This window comes from Peromyscus californicus, unplaced genomic scaffold, assembly GCF_007827085.1.
Source record: "Peromyscus californicus insignis strain IS unplaced genomic scaffold, ASM782708v3 Scaffold_6__1_contigs__length_162567912, whole genome shotgun sequence".
NCBI classification, from domain to species: domain Eukaryota; kingdom Metazoa; phylum Chordata; class Mammalia; order Rodentia; family Cricetidae; genus Peromyscus; species Peromyscus californicus.
This window is the reverse complement of record NW_026294584.1, coordinates 49,453,053-49,479,259: the sequence shown is the minus strand read 5'-3', so window position 1 is coordinate 49,479,259 and position 26,207 is coordinate 49,453,053. Positions and strand designations below refer to the sequence as shown.

The 26,207-nt window shown below is 39.6% G+C and overlaps 1 protein-coding gene across 4 annotated transcripts in view; it reads right to left on the bottom strand.

Annotated features, from left to right (window-relative positions):
• The window catches only part of Chrm2 (cholinergic receptor muscarinic 2), a 133,373-nt gene that overhangs the window by 17,176 nt on the left and 89,990 nt on the right, over window positions 1-26,207 (bottom strand). For 2 of the 4 annotated variants that reach the window (XM_052720246.1, XM_052720247.1), the window contains exon 3: window positions 20,611-20,739. The exons of the other annotated variants lie outside the window; for them this stretch is intronic. In XM_052720246.1, the coding sequence (XP_052576206.1) occupies window positions 20,611-20,732 (122 nt within the window). In that variant the 5' untranslated portion in view covers window positions 20,733-20,739. The remainder of the gene's footprint in view (window positions 1-20,610; window positions 20,740-26,207) is intronic. 4 annotated transcript variants of the gene reach the window in all.

Sequence of the window (26,207 nt, the reverse complement as noted above, 5' to 3'; positions counted from 1 at the left end):
GATTAGAAGTCTGAAGAGAGTTATTTCTCAGTTTTCAACATTGTCAGTGTGTGGTAGGTCTGTTTGAGATATTTTCATAATTTTTTGTTTAGATAATTTATTATTGATTTTTCTTAAACTCTGGTGAATTCCATAACTCAGATCTATTCATCCCGTTTAATAAAAGATTTCATGAAGTCATAATCTCTCTTATTCAGATAATCCCCATTTATTATTCAACTCTGTACATGTTTGTAGTCTGCTAGTAATTGCTTTCTGTTCAACCCTGTTACCCATAAATGGATCCCTCCTTGCCTGATCATGCCAACATAAGCACTGGGTTGTCAGCTACACTAACTGTTGGTTGCTTATCCTATGTAAGACCAATGGATGCATTCTATTTGAACATGACCATCAATACATTCCTAAAGGATGAAGAGTCCTGAGAAAAACTATTAATGATGATAAATGATTTCCATGTTTAGGCTATACAAGGAAAAGAAAATAAACACACAAAAGGAGAGAATATATAGGTGATCAATAATGTTCAGAGGCCAATGTAATGACTGGATTAAATAAACATATGTAGTGGAATAAGACTCAGTCTCAAATGACCAGATTATTGATGTGAGGATTTTCCTATAAAGTTATAGCTTGTTACTGCTGGATAAAAGCAGCAGAATGGAGTCCGGAACACCTCTCTGCTGCCTGTCATTTTGTGGAGAACATTCACTGTCTGTGTTATCTAGCTGGTAGCTCAGTCCTGTTTGCTTTTCCTCCTGGGATGCTGTGTGTGGGGGGAGGTATGGTTTCTTCTTTTAATTTAAGACCCTGGGGACACTAATCTAGGAGTTTTTTTAAATTTTAAAACCATTTCAAAATAAAAATAAAATGCTTAGTACTGCAAGATGGTGTCTTCTTCAAGAATTCAAGAAGATTGACAGTAGACACATTGTCCACCCACACCACCTCTCCACTTCTCACACAGATCTATTTGTTTTTAAACAGTACTGTTAGTTTAAAACTCCAGAAAAGCGCAGGTGTCTGTGATGGTAAACTGTCTTCACTCTCATATCTGAGATGCGATTTCACCTCCCTGCTTTGGATTTTTATTCTCCATAGCAGTGAGGACTTCTGACACTTGCACACCTTTTGGCTCTGAAAGTTCTTGGGCTAAACTATCACTTAGTTCTCCTGGGCTCTATCTGGTGCTAACAGAGGGGGCAGAGTGGCAGTCCCCATGTTTCCCTGAGATCTGATTTTCCCCAAATAGCCTAACCTGTAACCTGAGGGTCTACAATGAGAAAACAGCTCCCTCCCCTTTGAATCTAAGTGGCTTGGGCTTTGCTGGCCTCCCTGAAGAGGGCCATCTTTCTGTGGTAGTTGGATTTCTTTATCTGAGTGCATTCCACCACCCCCTCCCTCCCCCACCAATATCCTTGTGCCTCTCAGCTTCCTTCTGTGACCCTTCATCCATGGAAGGTTGAAAATTAGGTTCCAATTGCTATCTGCATCTTCATTTCACTCTCAATATTGGAAACGTACAAGCATGAACTAATTCTCCCAACTGGGCTGTGTATTTACCTACAAACTCATTAAAATGTGGCTTCCGCACAGGAGAAGGGGGATCATATACTGGAGAAAGAAGGCAATTTAGTTGGCAAGCTCATTTGTGTATTCTCTGGAATGTCACAGCAAAGACTTGTCCTTGGGGTAAGGGTGTTCTCTCCCCCGGTCTGCTCTCTCTGCTGTCTGCCTCTGCAATTAACTGACACCTCTGCGCCAATGACTTCATCCTGAACTTATTTAGTGGACAGGCTCAAAATAGTCATCCAACGAATTACATCCTCTTTTACAGAATCATGATAATCACAGCTGAAGCAGCTTTGCAAGTGGAGAGTGGAATGGAGGGAAGTCTCCTAGAGAGAGTGTGTGCAAGAAATGCACCATCTGCAAAGTGCAGGGAAGGCTATTTGACAATTCCCATGGAAATCCAAAATCTAAACAAAATCCCAAAGAACAGATGAGAATAAACCCACCCGTGCATTATATTTTGTATTGTAGTGCAAAATTCAGTGCCAAAGTTTATCTGAATTCAGTCTCAACTAAAAAAAAAAAGATATACTCTTATTTTTAAATTAGAACAATGAATTTTGTTTATGATAGGACTTTGCTTACAAACTTCCCTTTGTTTTGGGACACTAACAATGACCACAAATTCCTTTGTCTGATTTCCAGATTATAACACGGGAGAAACTAACCAAAAGGAAAAGAAACTCATTTAGCATCATTGATACTTGACTCACAGAGCTACCTATTTTAGCATGAGTACTCAATGGATAATTTGCTTTTAGCTAAGATCAGGGGACTACTCACAAATGCGTTGGTATGTTTGCTGTTGTCAAGGCTTTGAAGCACAGTTAAAAGCAATTGTGAATTCTGAATCCTGTTAGAGTCTTCTTTATCTTCCTACACATACGTCAGTGTGTAACGTGCATACTCACACACATATGTAATATTTGGAAACTTTAGCTTGAGGAACACATCATTGCACTGCTACGCTGATGTGAAGCTGGAAAATGAAATATCCTTGTCTGGTACAAGGGGACATGTTTATATTGAGTGGCTGGGAGGACTTACACAGTTACAGAATAGGAGTTGTCCCCTCTGGAGACAGAATCACCAGCTAATTAGAATTATAAAATAGCGTTAGAAGCCTGCATCTTCACGTGTGCTTTCTCAGTTTTAACTAGTGGCTCATTGCTGTGGGATGTTCTGTATGGCAAATGTGTTGCTAATTAGTCAATAAATAAAACACTGATTGGCCATTGGCTAGGCAGGAAGTGTAGGCGGGACAAGGAGGAGAATAAAGCTGGGAAGTGGAAGGCTGAGTCAGAGAGACACTGCCAGCCGCCATGATGAAAAACAGCATGTGAAGATGCTGGTAAGCCACGAGCCACGTGGCAAGGTATAGATTAATGGAAATGGATTAATTTAAGCTGTAAGAACAGTTAACAAGAAGCCTGCCACGGCCATACAGTTTGTAACCAATATAAGTCTCTGTGTTTACTTGGTCGGGTTTGAGTGGCTGTGGGACTGGCAGGTGAGAGAGATTTGTCCTGACTGTGGGCCAGTCAGGAAAACTCTAGCTACAGCTCATAGTCAGGGCATTCAAACAGGGCAGAAAAGCACGCTTGCAGTCTGACTCAGCCCATAGGTCTGCACTTCATGAGATTTGTTTTTATTGATTCATAAAATTTTTAAATAAAGGTTGTGAATATTTTTTCTAGAACATAGTCTTCTACGGTGTCATTCTAGTGGATAAATCGTATTGAGCTTAGCGGCCAGTGTACAATTCTATTAAATAATCTATTTGTAACATTTTGATTATCAATCATTTTTATCTTGCACGAGGAAAAGAACGTCATTGTACCAGATCTTAACTTCAGAGGTCTCTGACAGTTTTCTTAATAAAAATTTCTGTAAGTGGAGTTATTAGCCAACGTTACATAAAGTGACTCATTTTGTAAAAGTACTTACTGTCATATTATTGGCCTATAGGTGGGAAACAAAAATTAGGATCATCATTTCAAACCACTGTACAAATCATATAAATAAAATATTCCACATGTTTGACGTTTTAATGACCATGTTATTAGTTTTCCAAGTCTTATTATTTTCATGTATTGATACTGATTTTTCAAAATTGGCCTTTTATTTTTGACAATGATTCTTTGGGTCATATGTCATATATATTTTATTTAAATCTGACTCCCAACGTTTGTGGTACGAATTCTTGAAAAAGCTACTTGCCTGTGGCCTTGCAGGCCCCAGCTCAAGCCCGAGCTACACTCGGCCAGTTGTGGTGGCACATGCCAGTAGGATTTGCTGAAGGAGGCAGAGGCAGGAGGATCCTGACTTTGAGGCTGGCCTAGGAGGCTTGCTAAGGAGAAGCTACAGCCAGCCGGGGACTAGCTACAAATGGTGGCAGTGGGACCATGGAGGCAGCGGCTGCTGGTCCGAATTGCTGGCTCTTTCTCATCATGTTGGTGACTGCATTGATGCTGCTACCTGGGACAAAGGGTTTACTGCTGCTTGTTCAGAGAATTGCCGGGACCATCGTGTTACAAGAAAGCATCAGCAAAGGTCAGTTTGAAAAAGTTTGGCAAGACAAATGGTGGGGAGAAATTGCTGTGAAGATATTCTCTTCTAGGGAAGAAAGTTCATGGTTCTGAGAGACAGATATTTATCAGACTGTGATTGCTCCAAACCACAGAGGAGGCACAAAAAACAAACAAACAAGCAAACAAAAAACTGCAGGGAACCATGACCGTGCCTAACAGCAACTTTGAAATCTTCAAAAGGAAGATGGGACTCCACAAAGATGATTCTACATGGACTATGATAAAGCCATTAAGCTGATTAACACCACGGAAAGATCTGCTTTGGACTATAAACTGCTCAGGACAATTTCAAGATGGCTAGCTGAGCTGATCCAGCCTGACAAACTACTCAAACAAGGACTTGTGACAAGCCCTGAACTTTCCCATTATGCAAAGACTGAACAAATGATACAGGACTTGACAATTAACCCAAAAATTTTCTTTTCAGGATCCCCTAAAGATGTCTTCACCCACAGAAAGCAGGAAGTAATTTTAAGAAAACAACACCCATATTCCCAAGAGGTGGGATGGGTGTTTTTTGGCCGTTCAATGGCTTATGGATAATTGTCATTGTTTATGATGGTTGGTTACAAGTTGTTAATTGTTAATGGTCAGGAAAAAGCTGAACAAGGAGATTATATTCAGAGGTTTTGTTTAAAAAAAAAGAAAAAGAAAAAATAGAATATAGATATGAGGTAGATATGAATCTACTCTGAGAAAAAAGGTAAAGAATAATAGGATAAATGAGTAGATCACTGAATCTACTGTAAAAAGAAAAAGGGGAAGATATAAAAATGACAAAAGGTAGGCTACTGAATCTATTATGAAAAGAAAAAAGATAGAATATAGATATAATAAGATAAAAAGTCAATTATTGAATCTACATTTAAAAAGGAATTACTTGTTTTAAATAGGATAAATAATGAGATTTTTTTTGAGTTTATCAAATGTTACTGAACTGGACATTGTTATATATTAATGGAGTTTTTTGCCTGAATCTGTCAAATGTTAATGGACTAGACATCATTAATGTAATCTTGACCATATATATTGTATATACTTATTGGATAGTTTTTCTTGTGTTAGTTATAAGCTTTTTTTAATTTTAGACAAAAAAGGGGAAATGTGGTGGTATTGTGTTCCCCAAAATATTGTGCACCTTAATAAACTTATCTGAGGTCAGAGACAGAACAGCCACAATATTAAACATAGAGGATAGGCAGTGGTAGCACATGCCTTTAATCCTAGCATTCCAGAGGCAGAAATCCATCTGTTCAAGGATACAACCAAACATGGCGACTCACACCTTTAATCCCAGAAAGCGAGCCTTTAATCCCGGGAGTGACAGCAGAAAGAAAAAGATATAAAAGGCATGAAGACCAGAAACTAGAAGCATTTGGCTGGTTAAGCATTTGGCTGGTTAAGCTTTTAGGTTTTGAGCAGCACAGTTCAGCTGAGAGCCATTCGGATATGAGGACACAGAGGCTTCCAGTCTGAGGAAACAAGATCAGTTGAGAAGTTGGTGAGGTTAGCTGTGGCTTGTTCTGTCTCTCTGATCTTCCAGTGTTCACCCCAATACTTGGCTCCAGGTTTGTTTTATTAGTAAGAACTTTTAAGATTCCTGCTAAATCTAACTTTACTGATCTTCAAAAATCTTTCTCTTTGCCAAAAATAGTAACTATTTAACCATGATTTATTTAACTATTTCATACATTTTATACTCAAAACTAATTTATATGAGATACAATAGAATAAAGTGAAATTTCCAGTAGTGATTTTCCAAATTTGCCCTAGAAGTATTTATTGGGTAATTTACAGTTTTTCCAAAAATTTAAAAGTATTTTCTGCCATCCACTAAATATTTCCACATATTTGGACCTAACTAGACTTTCCATCATAGTCTCTTGCTTTATCCACCTATTTGTGTATCAATAGTACTATTTTTCCTGCTGTAATTCAAAAATATATTTAAAAGTTCTACTCATGGCTTTTATTCCTTGATTCTCTGTGATAATATTAATATTATCTTTATTACATTTACATGTAATTTTTATATAAACTTTACAATGTATAACGATTTTTAAATATTTATCCTTCTGAATTTCTATTAGACTGCTTTGATTTAGTTGGTAATCATTATAGCTTTGCCCATTCATGGTAAGGAGTGTTGTCAACTCATGCAATGTTTGTGAATTTTTACTAGTCGGTCTGTGCATTTATATTTGCTTTTATCTTTCTGAGATTGCCTTTTCTTAGTTTTAGTTACACAATGAGCTGAATCTTGTCACTCTGTTTCTAACTGCTATACACAATTCACTGCAGAGGCTACCTTAATAAAATTATCAATTGTACATCTACACTGAAGGTTTAGAGCATATTAACAAATAAAAGCTGTTGTTTTATAAATGGCCACTTTTATAAGTAAACAACATATTAATTAAAAATTAACTCATATTCATTTGCTGTTGAATAAAGTTTATCCAGAGGTTTCTCATTTTTGCAGGATTGTTGCAATACCTCAGAAGCTCTTCTCTTACAAATTTATTCTCCATAGAATTAGAAGTTTTGTCATATAAAGCACACAGAACATAAACTTGTGTGCCTCTCTTCTCTACTAAAAATGACTCAATTTATATTCAACAGAGTTCATAAAAGATGCAATGCCACTGATACATAAATTTTTATCCCATAGTAACTACTTTATGATACTTCTGAATTTGAAAATGCATGCCTCAAGTATTTAAAACATTTTATTTAATAATGTATTACCAACAACATAACCTGATGATTTTAACCATTATTTGGGAAGAAAAAAAAGCTGTGATGTGTGTTTCTTTGTTAGACAGTATTAAAAAGGAGACGGGAGAAAGCTAAGTGGGTAAAGTTGTCACTAAAGTATGTAGACCTGAGTTCAAATCACCACAGTGTGTGTTAAAGGTGAGCAAAGTAGCACACATCTGCAATCTTGGTGTTCCTGTGGAAAGATAGGAGGCAGAAGCGTGAGCATCCCCTGAAGGATGCAGCAGCTGCCCTGGTATATGCAGTGACTAGCAGCAGAGACAGCGAGCCTCAAAACTTGGTGGAAGAAAAGAACATAAATGTACGGTCTCTGACTTTCACACAAACTCAGTGGCATGAGGACCCATGCGTGTACTACATATACATACTACTCACACATCACACACACAAGGAAAGCACTATAAGGGACGTACAGTGTAAAATTTGTATGACCCAATGAATAACTATATATAAAATAAAGAATCAGTGTGGCTGATACATAGCCCAGTGAGGGGAAAATCCAACACTAGAGCAAAAACATGATACTAGTGATTATATTTCTATGCAAGAAAAGCTCAAAAATACTTGTATGGAATAGTTACTAAATGTCAGTAAGCAAGGATGCAAAACACATGGCCGACTCTTAAATCATCACTGATGTCTGAGTTCTGACACTGACTAGAAAAGAAATGACGGCTTTATTTTTGCCCTAGTACATCCCCTGGTTCTTTCTAAGATCTGTCATTCTGTGATGTGAGGTCAGGGACTGGTTGGATCAAGGGAGCGGGAACACGCAGAGAGCTGGATGTAGCATGGACAATGGCAAGGTCTTGATTGCAACTTTTGCAATTAATCTCCTATATTGACATGGCATTGCAAGAATCACTGGCTGGTAGGTCACCTTAAGCAAATCAGTGGAATCCTGGTACATACCTATAAACACATATTTACATACGTGATCGCACACATGAGCAACTGGACTGGAATTGATTTCATGAGTGTCTTCTTGCTTGAATTAATAGGTAAGATATGGACATTGCAGTTTCCCCCACCTTAGTTTCTCCTTCAGTTTATGGTTGAGTTCCTCCTTGCTAGGATGTTAAAATGTGTTCCTAAGCTGGTGACTATGAAGCTTTTCTTGACTGATGATATAGGGTCAAAACCACACACTATCCTTCAAGAGATTTGTGCCTGCACGGCCTCACACCCCTCCATGGCCCTAAGGGAACGAAGGCCAAGAAGAACAACGTTTTTGAATATCTAGAAAGAATAGACACGATGATGGCTGTGATATTTTTCTCACTTGGCAGAACACAAAACGCACTGAGAAACTTGCTCGCAGCTAGATACTAAGCAGTGGGGCTCAGACTTAAAGTCCAGGGGTGAGCAGTGCATCTGGTCCAGAGTCCGTGACATTCTCACTTGAAGGAGGTACATTCTGTGCCTGTTTGCTCTCTGGCTCACTCTTTCTTAGTCTCTGCAAAGAGAATTGCAAGTTATTTCTCTAAGTAAAAACTACTCAGCCATCCATTTGTATCATGACTGTTGACAAGGTTGCCTAACATGAGTCAACCTGGCTAAATCATGGCACTCAGGTGTTTAACCAAGTATGAACCTAGCTAATGCTAAGAATGTTTTCCTGGACATATTTATCATCTGCACTCACTTGAATTTAAGTAAATGAGATTTCTCTTAATCATGCATTGGGGTCTCATACAATCAGCTGAAGCCTTGAGAGCAAACACTGAGCCTCTTTGTTAGTCATAGTAACTATGTCCTATAAAATCAACATGAACACTAGTTCATTTCTGCCAGAAGGAATACAAGCTTAAGTTCAGAAAAGTTTGAAATTAAGAAAACATAACAAAAGCAGTAAAAATGAAAAAATTTGGTGTGTTAAGTGATGAGATCTAGGTAGAGTGTGGCCCCTCTTCTTAAGAAGTAGAGTGCAATTTGGAATAGCAGGTATGTATTAACACATAGATACTCTGTTGTCTGGGGTGGTCTATTTAAGATAAAGGTAACAAAAAACTCCCTTAAAGAACAACATAGATTAATTGCCCTTTAAAAATAGTAATAGCATCAGTGCAATTTAACCTATTTACCTTTCTAGAGGATTCTTGTGACTTCTGAGTTAAGTAATAATCTATCTATAAATCATATTAATTTACCCACCAAACAATTCTGAGCCTTTGCTATATTTGCAGTTTTGGGGTCCTGAGATACATTACTGAATAGGTAAAATCCAGGCTGCACTCATGTTGCTAAAACCTGATAGGAAAAGAGACATAGAAATATGTGGATACAGTAGAAATAAAATCTACATGCTCCAAATAGGAAAATGTAGCATGTACATCTATCTACATAAAGTTGGAACTTGCACTGTAGTTGTTCTGGGGTGCAAGTTAGAAACTGAACCTAATGTGAACCCTGGTGCTCATGAAGACAAAGATTTACTTCTCCAGGGATGAAGAATACAACACACCTCATCTAAGCCTGAGAAGAGAATCCCATGTATTTCTGAGAATCTCAGCCTCAGAAAAGGTCCCTAGACAGAAAGAAGTTCTAGTAAGGACATTTCCACCCTGATCCTAATGAAGACACAGGAGACAGTGACTTGGTTTGCTTCCAGAACACAGGATGCTTGCTCAGATTCCTTACACAGAAGCATCAAGATTGATCATGTATAAGATTCCATTAGATACAAATGGAAACAGATTTCCATCAGCATGAAAACTGTAAAAGACTGCTACTCTGTGTAATATGTCTGGAAACTACATCCCTCTGTTCAACTCTAGATATAGCTGAGGATGTTAACCCGAGTATGGTGATGTGCACAAATAGAGTAAGGTACCTTCTCCACAATTTGTTGTAAAGATTATATATATATATATATATATATATATATATATATATATATAATGTGTGTGTGTGTGTGTGTGTGTGTGTGTGTGTGCGTGTGTGTGTGTGTGTGTGTGTGTGTGTGTGTGTGTGTGTGTGTGTGTATAAGTGTATTGGCAAAATAACAGAGAAATAAACCATTGGACTACAATACAGATCCCAGAAGCAGACTCCCATAAATACCATTATCAACAAATCTTTGGCCAAGGATCAAAACTATAAAATGAGAACATTCAACAAAGAGAAATGTAACCTAGGCATAGACCCCACTCTCTGCGTAAAAATTAACTCAAAATAGGCTATAAACTTAACATGATGTGTAGCACTATGAAATTCATAAAGTCAACAGGAGAAAACCTATATGACTTGGAGGAGTACATGATGACTTTTAGATATTACACTAAAAGTCCATTCCATGAGAGAAATAGTTGGTGAGCCAGAGGTCCCTACAGTTAAAACTGTGTGCTATGTGAAAGACACTATCAAGAGAAGGAGAGTGTAAGTCAAAGAATGGGTGAACATATTTTTAAAAGACACAGCTGATAAAATTTACAAAGAATTCTTAAAAGTCAACAAGGAGGAAATAAATGATTGAATAAGGATCAAAGAGCTCATCAAAGAATACAGATAGAAATTTAGTACATGTAAAGACAATCTACACTATATTAATTAAAGCATGACTGAGTGCCACAGCATACCCATTGGAATTACCAAAATCTGGAACACTGACCACACTACAATCTGTTAATCATGTAGGGTGGTAGAAATATTCCCTACTGATGGGAATAAAAGTAGCAAAAGCACTTTGGATAATAGTTCAATGACTGTGTACATAAACAAGCATACTCTTGTCACACAATTCAATAATCTTATTTCGTGGTATTTACACACAGGAGTGTGTAGATGAATTTCTAAATGGTCTTATTAAATAAAAAAAAAGCAGAGCCAAATATAGGGGTGAAAGCCTTAGAGAGATCAGGGAAATAGGGAAAGCCACCAGCCAACCTTACCTCACCAACTCTGCAGCTTCCAAATGCCTCGACTTCCTGTCTACCCACGTCTATATGCCTTGCTGTTCTGCCATCTGATTTGCTCTATCTGCCCAGCTACATCATTTCCAATTTCTTCCCAGCTCTGTCACTTCCTGTCTGTCTGTAGACCTCCAGACCTCCATGGTTAGCTAGTTTTGGAATTTAAGGTGTGTGCTCTACACCTGGCTCTGTTTCCAGTGTGGCCTTGAATACACAGAGATCCTGCCTGCCAAGTGATAGGATTATCGGCACATGCTGCCATTGCCCGACCTCTTTGTTTACTTAAAATGGCTTGCTATTTCCTCTGATCTCCAGGCAAGCTTTATTTATTAAAGCACAAATAAAATATCACCACGGGGTGAAAACCTATCTTCATTAAAAAATACTTGAACACGGATTTTTATATTAACTATTAATTGTCAAATTTTGGAAGCAACCAAACTATCTTTCAGTATAGAAATGAATAAATGGGGTACATCTAGGTGATAGAATACCACTCAGCACTTAAATAATAAGTAAATTATCAATCTATAAAGTGCTCAAATGCGTACTCATAAGCAAAAGTAATAAACATAAGAGGTTACATACTACATGATCACAACTATATGATAGACTAAAAACAACAAACCTGTAGAGGGAGTAAAAGTATAAATGGTTAACAAAGTTGGAGCAGAGACTGAATAGGCAAAGCCTAGACCACTTTTATAGCAATGAAAAATACCATATGGTGCTAGGGTGATGGACATGGTTCAAATCCATAGAACATTCAAGCCCAAGAGCAATTCTGTGACATTGTTCGTGGCAGGGCAATGTAGCTTCATTGTTTTAATGTCCTGTGGGTGTATTTGTAATGGGGAGGGTATGTACATGTGGAGTATGAAATATATGGAGACTCTCCATCTACCTATTAATTATTCAATGAAGATAATTTAATTTACTTTTTAGTTGCTGTGATAAAAGTACCCTGACCAAAGAAACTTAAGGGAGAAAGAGTTTATTTTAGCTTAGAGTTCCAGAGAGATACAGTCCACCATGGCTGGGAAGGCATGGCAATAAGTATGGTGTTAGGGGCGGTTGTCTAGCTGATCACACTGTATCACACTGTATCTACACTCAGGAAGAAAGAAAGGATAAATGCAGTATGCATTCACTTATACTCCTCCAAGATCCCAACCAGGGAATAACGCCCAAAATAGTGGGCAGTCCATCCCACTTCAGTCAATAAAACCACCCATAGGAATAGCCAGAGGCCAGTTTCCCCAGATGATTCTTGATTCTGTCCAGCTGACAACACTAATCTTTACACAGGCCAAGGATAATCTTCTTTGATAGAGTGCTTGCCTACATGCATTAATTCCCAGCACCACAAAACTTGGCTTGATGACACACAGCCTTTAATCTCAGTATTCAGGAGGTAGAGACAGAAAGATTAGCTTTTCATACTCATCTTTGTTTACATATTGGGTTTGAGGCCAGACTGGAATGAATGAGGCCCTGTTTAAATAAATGATAAATAAATAAATATAAACAAGTTTGCTTAAACAACCTAAAATGTCCTTGACAAAAAAGGTCTTACAATATAATATATACAGGTGCTGCTGGAGAGACAGGTCTGTAGTTGAAAGTTCACACTGTTTCCCAGAGGACCTTAGTTTAGTTCCACCCCGCCCCTGCCCATTAGACAGCTCACAGCTGCCTGTTAACTGCATTTCCAGGCTTCTGACACTCTCTTCTGGTACCCACAGACACTAGACTCATGGATACAAGTCCTCACATAGATGAACATTATATTTTTAATTAAAAAATGATAGAGTAAATATAGTCACCAAGACTTGAAGAATAGTCTGAGAATATAGATTAACAAGAATCTCCAGCACACAAAAGTTCAGTGGTGCTGTATATGCACAATTGTGGAGACCCACAGGGGCTTCCTAGTGAGATCTGAGCTTGCTTTACCCAGCGGGGCTGTATAGGGGAATAATTGGACCACGTGCATGGTTACCAGGTGCTTGGAAGGATCTGCACTTGGCCTAGCAAGGAGGAGGTCTTTTGCCCCGCCCTTTGTTATTGTTATAAAAAGCCCTTTTGAATAGCCAGAAGAAGCTGGGTGGATTTTGATCCAGGTCCTCCTGAAACTATCCTGTGTTTCTTTCTGTCTCCTCTCTGCTATCTTTCTATCTAAACATTTCTTATTCCTCTCTGCTCCTCATAGGAACCCTTTAAAAGGTGGGAGCTGGCCTCCCACACATAGTTTAGTTACAGGGAGGTGAAAATAATTGAAGGTCAGAGAAGTAGTATCCTGCTTAGGAAACTTGTATTCCATTCTAGAATCCCTTGGAATGGATGGAGAGCTGATGAAGTTTCTAAACAAGGAAGTTTCTAAACTCTGACTAAATTGGCCTCTCAAGTAGATAAAGTTGTGAAAGAGATATGAAAATGTTGTGAAGGAGATGACCTTGAAGAGACAATACCAGAGTCAGGAAGGCTAGAACCCAACAATGATCTGCAGCAAAGAACATTCCTATAATGAGTCTATATTTTATAACATAACTCTTTATTCATTCTTTGGGCTTTCACATCATGTACTCCAATCTCACTCACCTCCCAGTTCCTCCATATCTGCCCCTCAACACTGCAGTGTCTCCAACAAAGGAAACCTCAAATTAATCAAAAACCAAAGCAAAACAAACAAACAAAAAACCCACCTCGCTCCTCCATCTTTCCGATCTCTTCAGCACCTCTTCACTTGTCCTAGTGGCAATGGAAGCTGCGGTATGTTAGACAGTATACCCTTTTGTCCAATCAGTCCCACTCACAAATCTTCATTGCAGTGAGTCATTGGCTTGGTTCAAGGCCTCTGGCACACTATCATCTTTGAACACTCATTGAAACTACTCTCGGATATCCTGCTTTTTGCCCCAGTCATAGAGATCCTGAGGCTGTCAATCCGCAGGACCAGTCCCTTCATAGATGGGGTAGATGTTAGGGTGGGTCAACCCAAAGCCCGGGATGTGGGTCTGGGTAGTAGCTGAGCTGGTCAGTCTCGGCCCATGGGATCGCCCCCTTCTGGCAAGGTGAATCTACTTTTGAAAGCAGAATTTATATACATAATGTTCTTCTTGTCCTATGCTGTTAACACCTGTGCATGTTTTCTACATGTTTGTAAAATATGTAATACAATAAGAAGTCATTAGAATTGTTGGGATCAGTATTATCTAGAGTCCCCAAAGAAAGAAAAATTAAGATCCAGATGTATTCAACAGAATATGTGTGCCCTCAGAGAAGACAGCTTAAATAACATTCAAAAGGGAGAGATGCAATTCAGAAAGGTCGAGCTTCTGAAGTCACCCTGGCTGCATCCTCCTCTTGGTAAGTTTGCCCACTTGCCTTCTCTGGTTCACTGGCCAAGCTGTGGGAGTAGCAAATGCAGTCATTTGAGAGCTACTTGGAGAGTTTCTCCATGTAACCCGTGTAACAGCTAGAAGCATGTTTACATTGTCCGTGCCATACATGGTGTGGTTACTAACAGGGCAATGGATAGTTTGGGCACAGGGCTATGGGGAGCCTAGGCAGAGCTTTGAGGGGTGTGTTCTCCAGATTTAGCTGCTGCGATCTTTAATCTGAATAGCAGTGGACACAAGGCGCAATGAGTAAGCCATGGTGCTATCCCCAACAGGAAGCCAAAGAAGGTGAGGGATGAGGTTGAGTGTAAGGGAAGATTTCTGATGTCCGAAACAATCCTGCCACGCAAAGAGGAAAGATGACTGAACCTGGACTTGAGGCACAGAGAAAAAGCAAAGGAGAAGAGAAAAATGAGCAACAGAAAAAAGGTCAGAAAGGAAACGGAGGGCAGTATGTAGTTGTGTAAAAGAATATGGGGTACATTGCCTCAAGTAGAAGAGAAAAATGAGCTTCATTTGGTGGATACTGAGCTTAACTGTTTAGGTTTTAGAACATTTGGAAGTGTGAGGGGTTTTGTTTGTTTTGATTTGTATAAGGGAGAGATTAAGCTAATATTGAATGAATCATGAATGCATTTTACCCACAATTAGAATGATTTTGAATAAACATATAAACCTCTGTTGGTCCTAGAGTTAGAAAGAGTTGCTATGAACAGAGCAGGCCTAGTCCAGGGAATGATAACACACACACTCCTGGTTCACCATACTCAAAAATAAGCCTGCCCCTGGGAATGAGGGAACTATAATTTGATAGTCCTTGTTTCCTTTGAAAGACACCAAGCCACATTTTAAACAGAATAGATGTCAAAGTTATGACCATGAAAATTATAGAAGGAAAAAAACTGATTTTAACTGGCCAACTATCTTTCAATGTTTGACCAGCAGTTCAGCAGTTCATGATGAGTTTAACATGCCATCATGATAATGCAGCACTTGATCTTAGATGGGAGTGAGAACTTGGGAATTAGAACAGACAGAAAGTGAAACGCAGCCCATATACGTGTGCTTAGATTTATTTTTAGAATAATCCATTGAAAAGTAAAAAATCATCAATATAGATAACTTCATCTTTGAAGGGAAAATGTAAGGAAGTAAAGTGGGTAGGATATTAATATTCTTTAATTTTTATTAACTATTTGTGCGCGTGTGCACAATGCATATATGGATGTCAGGTGTCAGTTCTCTCCTCCTACCTTGTGGGTCCCAGGGCTCAAGCTCAGGACATTAGGCTTGGTTACTAGCACCTTTACCTATTGATACATCTTGCCAGCCCCTTTCTTATTTTTGTTTAACTGCCTCAAGCCAAAGGAATCCTGTGGTATGACAAGAATAATGTTCTTCTTTTCCATCCCTCTCAAATAGGGATTATCAGCCATAAAACTCATCCAAAATATCTTAAAACTGGTTTTCTGGAATGAAATCCTACATGAATTTTTTTCTGAAATGCACTCTTTACAACATGTCTGCATTGCCAGAAACAAGTTCAGCTGAAAGAAAACCAACTCCAGAATGCTGACCCAGGTCTTTTCTAGAAAATGTTCTTGGAAGGCTGTGAAGCAATCCCATTTTTAGATTGTTACAAATTTTATTTGTTCCTTCAGTGTTAAGAATTTGGATACTGTAGGTATCAAAGATGCATTTCAGACTAAATTCTAGTAGTTCCTCAAATCCTTGCTCATCAAGCATATTATGGTTAAAATACAGGTTTTCACACTTGTGAAATGTATCTCAATGCTGGAATTTGTAATTTTAGCATCAGATTCCTTAACCTCAGTTTTCCTTAACCTTACTGTAACACTGAAGCAGCATTTACAGAGTTTGTTATGTAGAAGATAATTTTCACAAGCTGGTAAAGACATACGGAATAAGCCCTAAGTGCTCATTTCCCTTAGGTGAGTCATGGAGTATGGTGTTGTATTAAAGATGCTACCACAAAGCAACCATTTTAAATTCAGTTTTTTCAATATTTCTTAAAAACATCCTGTTTCACAGATCATACATTAACATGTTATAGAACAAAACCATGAACACCAAGGCAGGTACACTGTTTCACACCCATACTGTAGCTACAAAGAAGGAATGAGGTTCGCAAGTTCAAAGGCAGCCTGGTGAAGACTTGAGGATGGCCTGGGTAAGTGAGACCCCATTTCAAACTAACTTTTTTTCATAAAGGGATTTGTGGTATAACTCAGTGGTAAGGTGTTTGCCTCCTGTGTAGGTACTGTAGAAACAGGGAAAGGAAAAAGGGAGAAAGAAAAGGAGGGAGGGAGGAAGGAGAGAGAGAGAGACAGAGAGAGAGAGAGAGAGAGAGGGAGAGGGAGAGGGAGAGGGAGGGAGGGGGAGGGGGGAGGGGAGGGAGAGGGAGAGGGAGGGGGAGAATGCTATGTTAAACAAATCAAGGAATTAACTGGGCATGTGTGCCGACATAATTATGGTTCCCTGGAAATTAATTCTTCGGTATCCTTACATTTGTGCATACAGTTTCTTCTCCTGTAATGATTGTCTATCATTAGCAACACAGCCACTCCTCTGTTCTGCCTCTATGCTGCATAAGGCCTTTCACACCAACCCAGTCCACAGTACTGCTCCTTAGAGAAGAAGGATTAGGAAACGCGCTCACAGAGACTGTGGCTGCTGTGCTGGAACTTGAAAGGCCGTATGGAATTGTATCCTCAGTTAGGTTCTGATGATCAGGAAAAGATTACAGATCCTCAGGGGAGGGGGTTGGGGAATGGTAGAAATCTATCCCAGAGAGAATGACTCTCTGGTACCCATCCAGATGACAGGATCCTTTGTAAGGGACATTAAATTGCTAATCACAGAGGTAAGAAAGAACTTTGAGACAATCTGTTTAAGAATGGATTGTCTTAGAGGGAAGACAGGTCAAGAACTTCCTTTGGATTCGGTGATCAACAAGTATCCTTTTCTCCACAATGATGTGGAGCTACATACATTTTTTCCTCCTAAAAGCTAATACAAGCATGCACAGTGCAGTAAGAACTCAATGCATTATCACAGAAAGGCAACTACACCATTCACATAGAGAACAAACAGACTGAGCTTCCATGAGCAAAACTTTATGAGAGCAATTAAGGGAATGATCACTGAAAGCAAAGCCAATGTCATGAGAAGATTAGGTCCATTGTTGAAGGCCAAGCTGACTCAGGACTGCTTGGAGATATGTCTCTCTCTTTAAATAATCTGAAGTTTGACCTACAAAGACACCCACAGGCTCACCAGTGGACCACTCCTGTCAACTCTGCTGTGCAGTCCCTAGTACTGAGAATAGACTTACAGTTTCTCAGTTTTCTTTGCCCTTCACATGACCATGCAAAGGACATACATGATTCTAAGGATGAGTTCTTCAGCAGCACCTGGCTTGTGTTGAACTATGTGTTACGCTAATTGTTCCAAGTCCTCCTCTGTTTGGCTTCTCAGTTTATAAATGTGGTAAATAGTACTGGGATAATACTGCCTGAATTATATTGTACTATCATTATTGAATTAATTATTAAACGTCTGTCACACAATAAGTACTATTAGCTTTTCGTTAATTTCATTAATATTGATAACATTAATTTGTTCTCATTCATAATGCAATAATGCTGCAATTTTCTCCTCTCTTGAAAATCTGCTAAGGCATTCTCAAATCAATTTTCTAAACTTCTTCTATCATATGTAATCTGATAGACCAACATTCCATGACCTCCAGTATAACACCCAGCCTAGAGATATCATTAATATACATCTGCTTGCCAAATTCTTCTACTTACAGATTTTGCACATACTTCCCTTTCCACATTTCTTTCTAACAAGCTAATTCTTCATCAGCCTTCAAAGTCTCACTCTGATGTACCTTCAAGAATGATTATTCTCATGTCTCTGCAATCATAACCTGTTTTCTAAAGGGAAGAGAAATGGTCATTATATCTCAGGCAATCTTTATGTGTGTTCACACAGACACATCCCAACATGTTCTTCCACAGATCCTAGCAGGAACATTATTATCCTCACCTGCCCTGGAATCATCTCGCTCTGACTACAATATGGGGAAAAGGTGGTAAGTTGTGCTATTCTATTTTCTTGCCTTGCTTTTGGATTGGCTCTTTTAGTATGAGCACTAATATTATTGGCTTTGTTTCAAATACTAACTTACTTAGAAAAATGAAGCCAGTGGGAAGAGATAAAACAAATGGAATATGATAACACGTCTATTAAAATGACAAAATCTGTCTCTTGATGTTACAGACCTTATTTATGGACACTGAAAGACCACATTTTGGTTTTGGAAAATGTGCATGTAATGATTTTATTGTTTTTATTTTGTTTTGTTTCATTTTAGGTTAGTTTTCCAACCTCCAAGGTAAGGCCTTCCTCTCTGGCTTCTACCCTGACTCTGTGATAATCATTACTAATTAGTCCTGCTTTCTTTCCTCTCTTCTTCCTCCGTCTTCTGTATTGAGGTCTGGGACAGAGAATTTATATATTTCTCCAAACAAAATTAAAATTTGTGGAGGGGAGGACTATGAACCATGTCTAATCCTCTACTTATCCAGAGGAAAATGGAAGAAAGATCAATCCTTGTAAATGTAAACTGAGTGACCCCAACATGAAAGCAGGAGACAAGAAAGTGAGTTCTAGGTCGCCCAGGAAACTTAAGTTTTGTTAGAGTGCTGTGGAAAGTGCTTCACCAGTATCTCCGCTTACACCCTTCCACTTATGCAAAACGTCATCAGTTGTTACCCACTCTTAGGATCTCAAAAGTACATCATTTTGAAGCTGAATAATTGAGCAACAAACCACACCCTGACTTGTGCTGTTTAGTCCAATGTTTCTGTCACTTGTAGATCATCTAAGTCATTCTACACTAAAAAAATTATCTCTGAATTCCTCTCTCTTCCATTCTGCATTTGCATCACCACCTTTCCCTCACCACAGCCCCGTTCTAGTTCGGAGCTCTAACTGGTTCTCCCCTCAAAGGCCATCCACTCTAATTTATCCTCTCCCTTGGCTTTTCAATGATATTATATTTCTAGCAGCTAAGCATGTCATTCTTCTGTTAAGACTACTAAAGAGAGAATAAAAGTGTGCAAAGAATGACCCTTAGAAACTGTCAAGGGATGGCTGGCTTGGTGTCCAAGCTTCTCTGACGTCAGCGCTGCATTCCCCTGCATCACGCTCTCCCTTGAGTAACTCTCTGGAGCAATGCAGATGCGCTCAGGCCAGATGCTTTTTGGGCTGAGCTTCTTCTATTTAGAAAGCTTCCTGCTGAACTTTTCTCTCCAAGCCTTCTTTGACTTGTTCTACTAAAAACTGATCATCCCTCTTCTTTTCAGCCTGTGCTATGCCCGTCCACCCAAACAGACTTCCCTATGTTGTCTGGAGCTTGCAGCTCTATGTCCTCGATTACAACTTGGAGAAGGCATCACCTCTCCTCTGCTTAACATAACATCATCCCTCAGTTAAGGCATGCAATAGCTATTTACAGAATAAATGAACAGTGTAAGTTCTGACCTGAAATGTGCCATCCTGAAGAGAAAAGCCATGCTATCCTGTTCAGTGACAGAATAAGCAAACTTGGGGGAAATATTAGAAAGCATTTTCTGGTAAATGCACGGACTACTTGGGTGACATAAGCATATGAAACGATCTGACTCTATATCTTTTATTTATGTGGGGGGTTCTCAAATACAAGAAATTAATAAAAAATTTAAGACAGCTGTGAGGGCAAATGTCACCGTGACCACATCAGGGGTACCACTGTCTGCACTATATTAGCTTCTTTCCTTGTTGATGTAACAAAGTACCCTGACAGAAGCAACCACAGGGAGGAATGGTTTACTTTGCTACAAAGTTCAAGATTATAGTCCTTCGTAATGGGGAAGTCCCAGCTACAGGAGCTTGGAAGATCATCTTACACGCATGTCAACAAGCAAAGAGCCATGGATGGCTGTGCTCAGCTTGCTGTCTCCTTTTAATTCAGTCTAGGACCTCAGCTCACAGAAATGGTGCTGTCCACATTTAGGATGGCTCTTCTCACATCATCTAATCCAGCCAGTACTGTCCCCAAATATACCGGTAGATAACTAAGCTAGGTGCCCCTCACAGGTGTGCTGGGAATCTCGTCCTCCTAGGTGACTGTAGATGCACTCTAGCTGTCAGCCAGCACCAACCATCACATTCACCCCTGACACCATCAGTACCATGATCAAGGCTACCGCTTTCATCACCCGTTCAGATCTCAATCATCTCGAACATTTCCCAGTGTTCCGCAGAATTAATTCGAAACTGAGTTACCGTGTGGCAGAACAATCATCCACGTTCTTTTCTGTTTCACAGGAAACTGAAGCTGAGAAAATACTGTAGGGAATGGACTCACTGGCTTGGAAAAGCAGAGTTCTTGGCAAGCAGCAGACCATTGTGTCACTGACAGAAGAAAAAGGAATAAATAATGGAAGTGCCACGAGCTATTGTTTCTGGAAACAAGATATATAAAGTAATAGGCGCTGTTATCCTCTAGTTTGGACAAAACAAGGCAGAGATTCAAAGAAAGAGAAGAGATGTGAGACAGCCTTGAAATGAACATGGATGACAGCAACTTCCCCTCACGGTGGATGTAGAAGAGAATTTAAGGAATCAAACGATCTCTCTCATGTAAAGAAAATGAATTCCTTGGCTGTTGCTGTTGTTGTTTTTAATCTGTAAGTAGATTTATGTGCTTCTAAGAGATGGCCTTTATTGAACTTCAGCAGAAAAGGCAGGGGAAACAGTGTCAGGCTGTATCCCCTAAATGTCTGCTTTGGCCATTCCTCCAAGACTCAGCATGCATATGGTCCAAATATCAGATCAGTGGGGTACCAAGTCTGTCAAAGCAGTCTGCCCTTTCTGCAGCCATGTAAACAAAGCTGCAGTTTTCAGAGAGTTATTTCGGTTCAGCCACTGTCAGATAGTTCAGAGATTTTTACCCCTGCCGACTCCCCATAGCCTTCAGAGACTGACAAGAATACCGATGCAGAGTGGATGCAGCAAAAATGAAAATCAGATCCTGCAGCCTGTCTGGAATACAAGGTGCTCTTGGTCTGTCTTTTAGTTGGAATGCAGATCTTTATTAAAATCACACAAGGAAGCTGGGAACTCTTTCCTTCCTTCCTTCCTTCCCTCCTTCCTTCCTTCCTTCCTTCCTTCCTTCCTTCCTTTCTCCCTTCTTTCCTTCATCTCCCTTTTTCTCTCTGTTTTTCCTTCTTCCTCACCCCTCCTCATTTAAAATAAATTGTCCTCTTGAGTATATTTTTTATTCTAGGATCTTGTTACAGCTATTATGTTTTATTATATTTCCACCAAAATCTTTCCACTTGCCACTAAGCTACCATTTAAACTCTTTGAATTAGTGAGTTCTAAATTACAGACTATAGATAAAGGATTTTAGAATGTACAAAGTAGGGTTGGTCTGAGCTCTTGTCTGGGTTGGCCACTCTGTTAGTTGAAGGCAAGCATGTTAGTATCCATGGGTTTCCATTCATCTTCTAGAAAGTAAAGGACTGACTCAAGATGTTAGAGATCTGAGGTCTGCCTGTATTGATTCCAGTTTCTATGCTGGCAGGATTCAGAACTCTGTGGTGGTATTATGTTCTCCAAAATATTGTTACCCAGATAAATAAACTTATCTGGGGTCAGAGAACAGAACAGCCACTAGATATAGAGGCCAGAAAATGGTGGCACACACGCCTTTAATCCTAGCATTCAAGAGGCAGAGATCTGCTTGGATCTCTGTGAGTTCAAGAGAACACTGGAAACAGCCAGGCGTGGTAACAAGAGCCTTTAATCCCAAGAAGTGATGGCAGAAAGCAGAAAGGTATATAAGACGTGAGGACCAGGAACTAGGATGGTTAAGCTTTTAGGCTTTAAGCAACAGAGTTCAGCTCAGATCCATTTGGATGAGGACTCAGAAGCTTCCAGTCTGAGGAAACAGGATCAGCTGAGGAACTGGCAAAGTGAGGTGGCTGTGGCTTGCTCTGCTTCTCTGATCATCCAGCATTCATCCCAATACCTGACTCCAGGTTTGATTTTATTAATAAGACCTTCTAATAATTTGTGCTATAAGGACTCAGCTTGAAAATTAGTTCATTCTTCATTCAGCCCAATTATTTAATGTTTGCTATTGTCAGATACCAGGCTAAGATGATGAGGAAAAGAAGTAATTAATTGTTGTCTAATTTTGTCTTTTACTTCCCCGGGATGTTTTGAAATCAGGGGAAGTTGAAGGGACATTGTGTTTACTCTATCTCTTGGTTACTGACTGAAACATGAATGGAAATGTTGATAGTTAGGCACAAGCCACAGCTCTTGAGTGACTAGTGAGATAGATCCTAACTGTAAAGTTACAAAGATAAAGGAAAACAGAAAGACTTTCCGAAGAGGGCTTGATAGTCAGGGGTTGGGGAGAGTAAGGGTTTTAAAAGTTAAACTATGGGATGGAAAATCCTGTTTAACTGGAAGTCAAAGCAGATGCTCATGAAATGCTCTGGGGTGAAGTATGGTCTGAAGAGAGCTCAAACCACCAATTCTTTTCCCAAGCCTGACTTGCTCATCATGAACATATTCAAGATATGATCTTAGCATTCTAAGAGAACCTCAGTGTAAGTGATGCAGTGACAGAACCATTACCACTCCATGTATTCAGGCAAGCAGTTAAGGGAAATACACAAGTTGAGCATAATAAAAGAAGAATAGAAATATCATGAAAATCAGTAAGATTTAACTAAATTCAAGAGAGACCTGGCGAGTAAGGGAGCCACGAGAACAGAGATGTCAGGAAGAAAGTGGGGATACAAGGATTTACTGACAAGAAGGGCATGGGTAAGTGAACACAAATAAGCTGAAAACAAGGTTTGGATGATTTATATTTCCCCCAGACTTATATGTTGAAGCCATAAGCCTAGGAGATGGTATTTGACATGGTGGTTTGGGACAGTAATTAGTCTTGGCTGAATGTGTGGTGACGGAGGTGGGTTACTTCCTGTGCAATGGTCTTTCTATAGAAAAACACTCACTCTCTTTTGTCCATGAGGACTTGGTGAAGACTTAACCTTCTGCAAGTTAGGAATAAAACCCTCGTCCACAACCTAGAGCTAGGACTTCCTGACCTCCGGAACCATGAGAGAAATCCCTTTTTTGTTTTTTAAACTGGTCAGTCTATTATATTTTGAATATCAACCTGAGATGACAAATGTACATTCATCCCATAACTACTGGGAACTGGTTTTGGAAGAGTGATTTGGTGAAGATAAGCTGTGAGGTGCTATTACAGCAGTTTAACGTGATTGGAGATTGGAGAACACACAATGGTGGCAGGGCCCTGAGAGAAGGACCTAGGATCATGTGATGATAATGGCTCACTGTCAGAATCAAGACACAGAAGGAAGCACCAAGAAGATAAGAACAAGGGCAAGGCATGGGCAGAGCAAGGCCCCAAACCTGGTGGTGAAATTGATGGAGAGGTTTAGAGATGATGCAGAAAATTAAAAGTGGGATGCTTTATGAACTAGAGGCAAAGAAGTCTCAGGGCCATACTTGAAGAGTCATAACCCAGAATACCACGACAGGACAGGAGAGCTGAAAGCAAGGTCCTAGGGTCAGACCACACTGTAACCAGGAGTTGCATGACCCCAAACAAGAAACAGCAAACTATAATGTGAAAGAGACTATGTAGAACTGGAAGAAACAGGATAGAACTTTTTAAAGTTTCAAGCCAGTGAGAGATGTTGTCTCAAAACCAAACCAAACCAAACCAAACCAAAACCAAAAACAACAAAACAAAACAAAAAAACATAGTGGAGGTCAGGGGCTGAATAACACCTGATGTTGGCCTTTGGTCTCCACACACATTCTAATACACACACACCCACATACATTTGCACACACACACAAGTTAAACTGAAGTTCATAAAAGATAAAACAATAAATGTGATGACCAGGCTTCTTCCTTTTAAAATTCCTTTGATGGTGTGTGTGTGTGTGTGTGTGTGTGTGTGTGTGTGTGTGTGTGTGTATGTGTGTGTGCTTGTGTATGTGTGCGTGCAAGAAATCTGCAATCCAGAACAGAAGTAGAATTATACAGAAGTTCTGTTTTTAACTGTATTTGTGTGTGTGTGTGTGTGTGTGTGTGTGTGTGTGTGTGTGTGTGTGTGTGTGTACGTGACCACAGTGCCCACAGAGGCCAGAAAAGGGTGTCAGATGTCCTAGAGCTGGAATTTCAAGCTGGAAGGTAAACTCAGATCCTCTGGAAGAGCCACTGGTATTCTTTTGTTTGTTTGTTTGTTTGTTTGTTTGTTTTGAGACAGGGTTTCTATGTGTAGCCCTGACTGTCCTGGAACTCACTCTGTAGACCAGGCTGGCCTCGAACTCACAGAGATCCTCCTGCCTCTGCCTCCCAAGTGCTGGGATTAAAGGTGTTTGCCACCTCCTCCCATCCTACAGCTGGTATTCTTAACTGCTACCTCTCCAGTTCCACAGAAGTTCTTAGGAGACAGACATGCATGAGATTACAGTGCGAAAGAGAGAACCTTTCAGGAGATTCCTCAGCACAGTTAGGGTTCTGGGGGAAGCGTGGTGATCATGGGACAACAGAGGTAAAGGAGGCAAAGCAACAGAGAAGCTGTGAATGCCAAGTCCAGAAGACAGGGCAGATCAACAAGCAACTCCAGGAAGAAATGTTAACATAAAAAAAAAATATGGATCACCTCTATAGGCAAACCAAGTCCCAGTCTTCAGGATGGAAAAGCCTCCTCCATATCCAGAAGAATACACCCTTTTTTTTTTTCAGAAATATCCAATTCATCTCTATGTGAGTAATTAAGCCAGGTTTGTTTTCATGTACCCAGGAAATCAATATTTTGCATTGTTTTGAAATTAAAGTTGGTTGCTTCATTATATCAAGTTTTTATTTTAACTCCACTGAGATTCCATTCATGTTTCTGCCTCTGTAGACTTTGTTCACAAATTGCAAATCCCACTCTGTCATCAAAGGACTGACAAAGTGCTAACAGAGAAAACCTCACGCCTGGGTGAAGCATCTCCAAAGGTCATTAATTGATGTCCTGTGGATAAGCGTGGTGGATCAGGGCTGAGCCTCACTTAAGCCTCTCCTACCCTCCATAGTCTGCTCAGACAGAGATCCTGGAACACAGATTCCAGCTCCTTAGGTTCAACAGCACAGGAAATACAGTGCTCTTCCACTACATCAGTCCAGAGAGTGAGGAGGTTTGCAATGATTTATCCTGAGGAATTCCTCACCATTTCTCGTCACTGTGCTTCTAATCCTAAACATGTTGCTGACCACAGCGCAGGTCAAGGAGCTTGAGCCAGGAGTCCAGATCACCAGCATGCAAGTTTAAAACAGTTGTTCCATCTTATAAAATATTGAAGCAACATTTTTCTTTTACAAAATTTCATTCTAAAAAGGTCTTAAGAATTTTTCACACTGTTGCTGTAGGCACATCAATAAATAATTTTGGTATCTAGATATAAGTTCAACTCAAAATATAGTTAAGATCTTTTCTCCCAGCTGAGTATGATGGTGAGTATCTGTAATTCTAGCGCTGGGGATGGTAAGGCAAAAAAAATTACTATGAGTTTGAGGTTAATATGTGCTAGATAGTGAATTCAAGTTCAGCTTGGGCTGCATAGTGAAATCCTAAAGAAAACAAACAAACAAACCAAAAAAAGAAAGATTTTTTTTCATATCCTGGTAAATACACACACACACACACACACACACACACACACACACACACACACACACACTTTCTTTCTCTTTCTCTCTCTCTCTCTCTCTCTCTCTCTCTCTCTCTCTCTCTCTCGTATATATAGACATCTTGCTATAGAAACAAATAAGT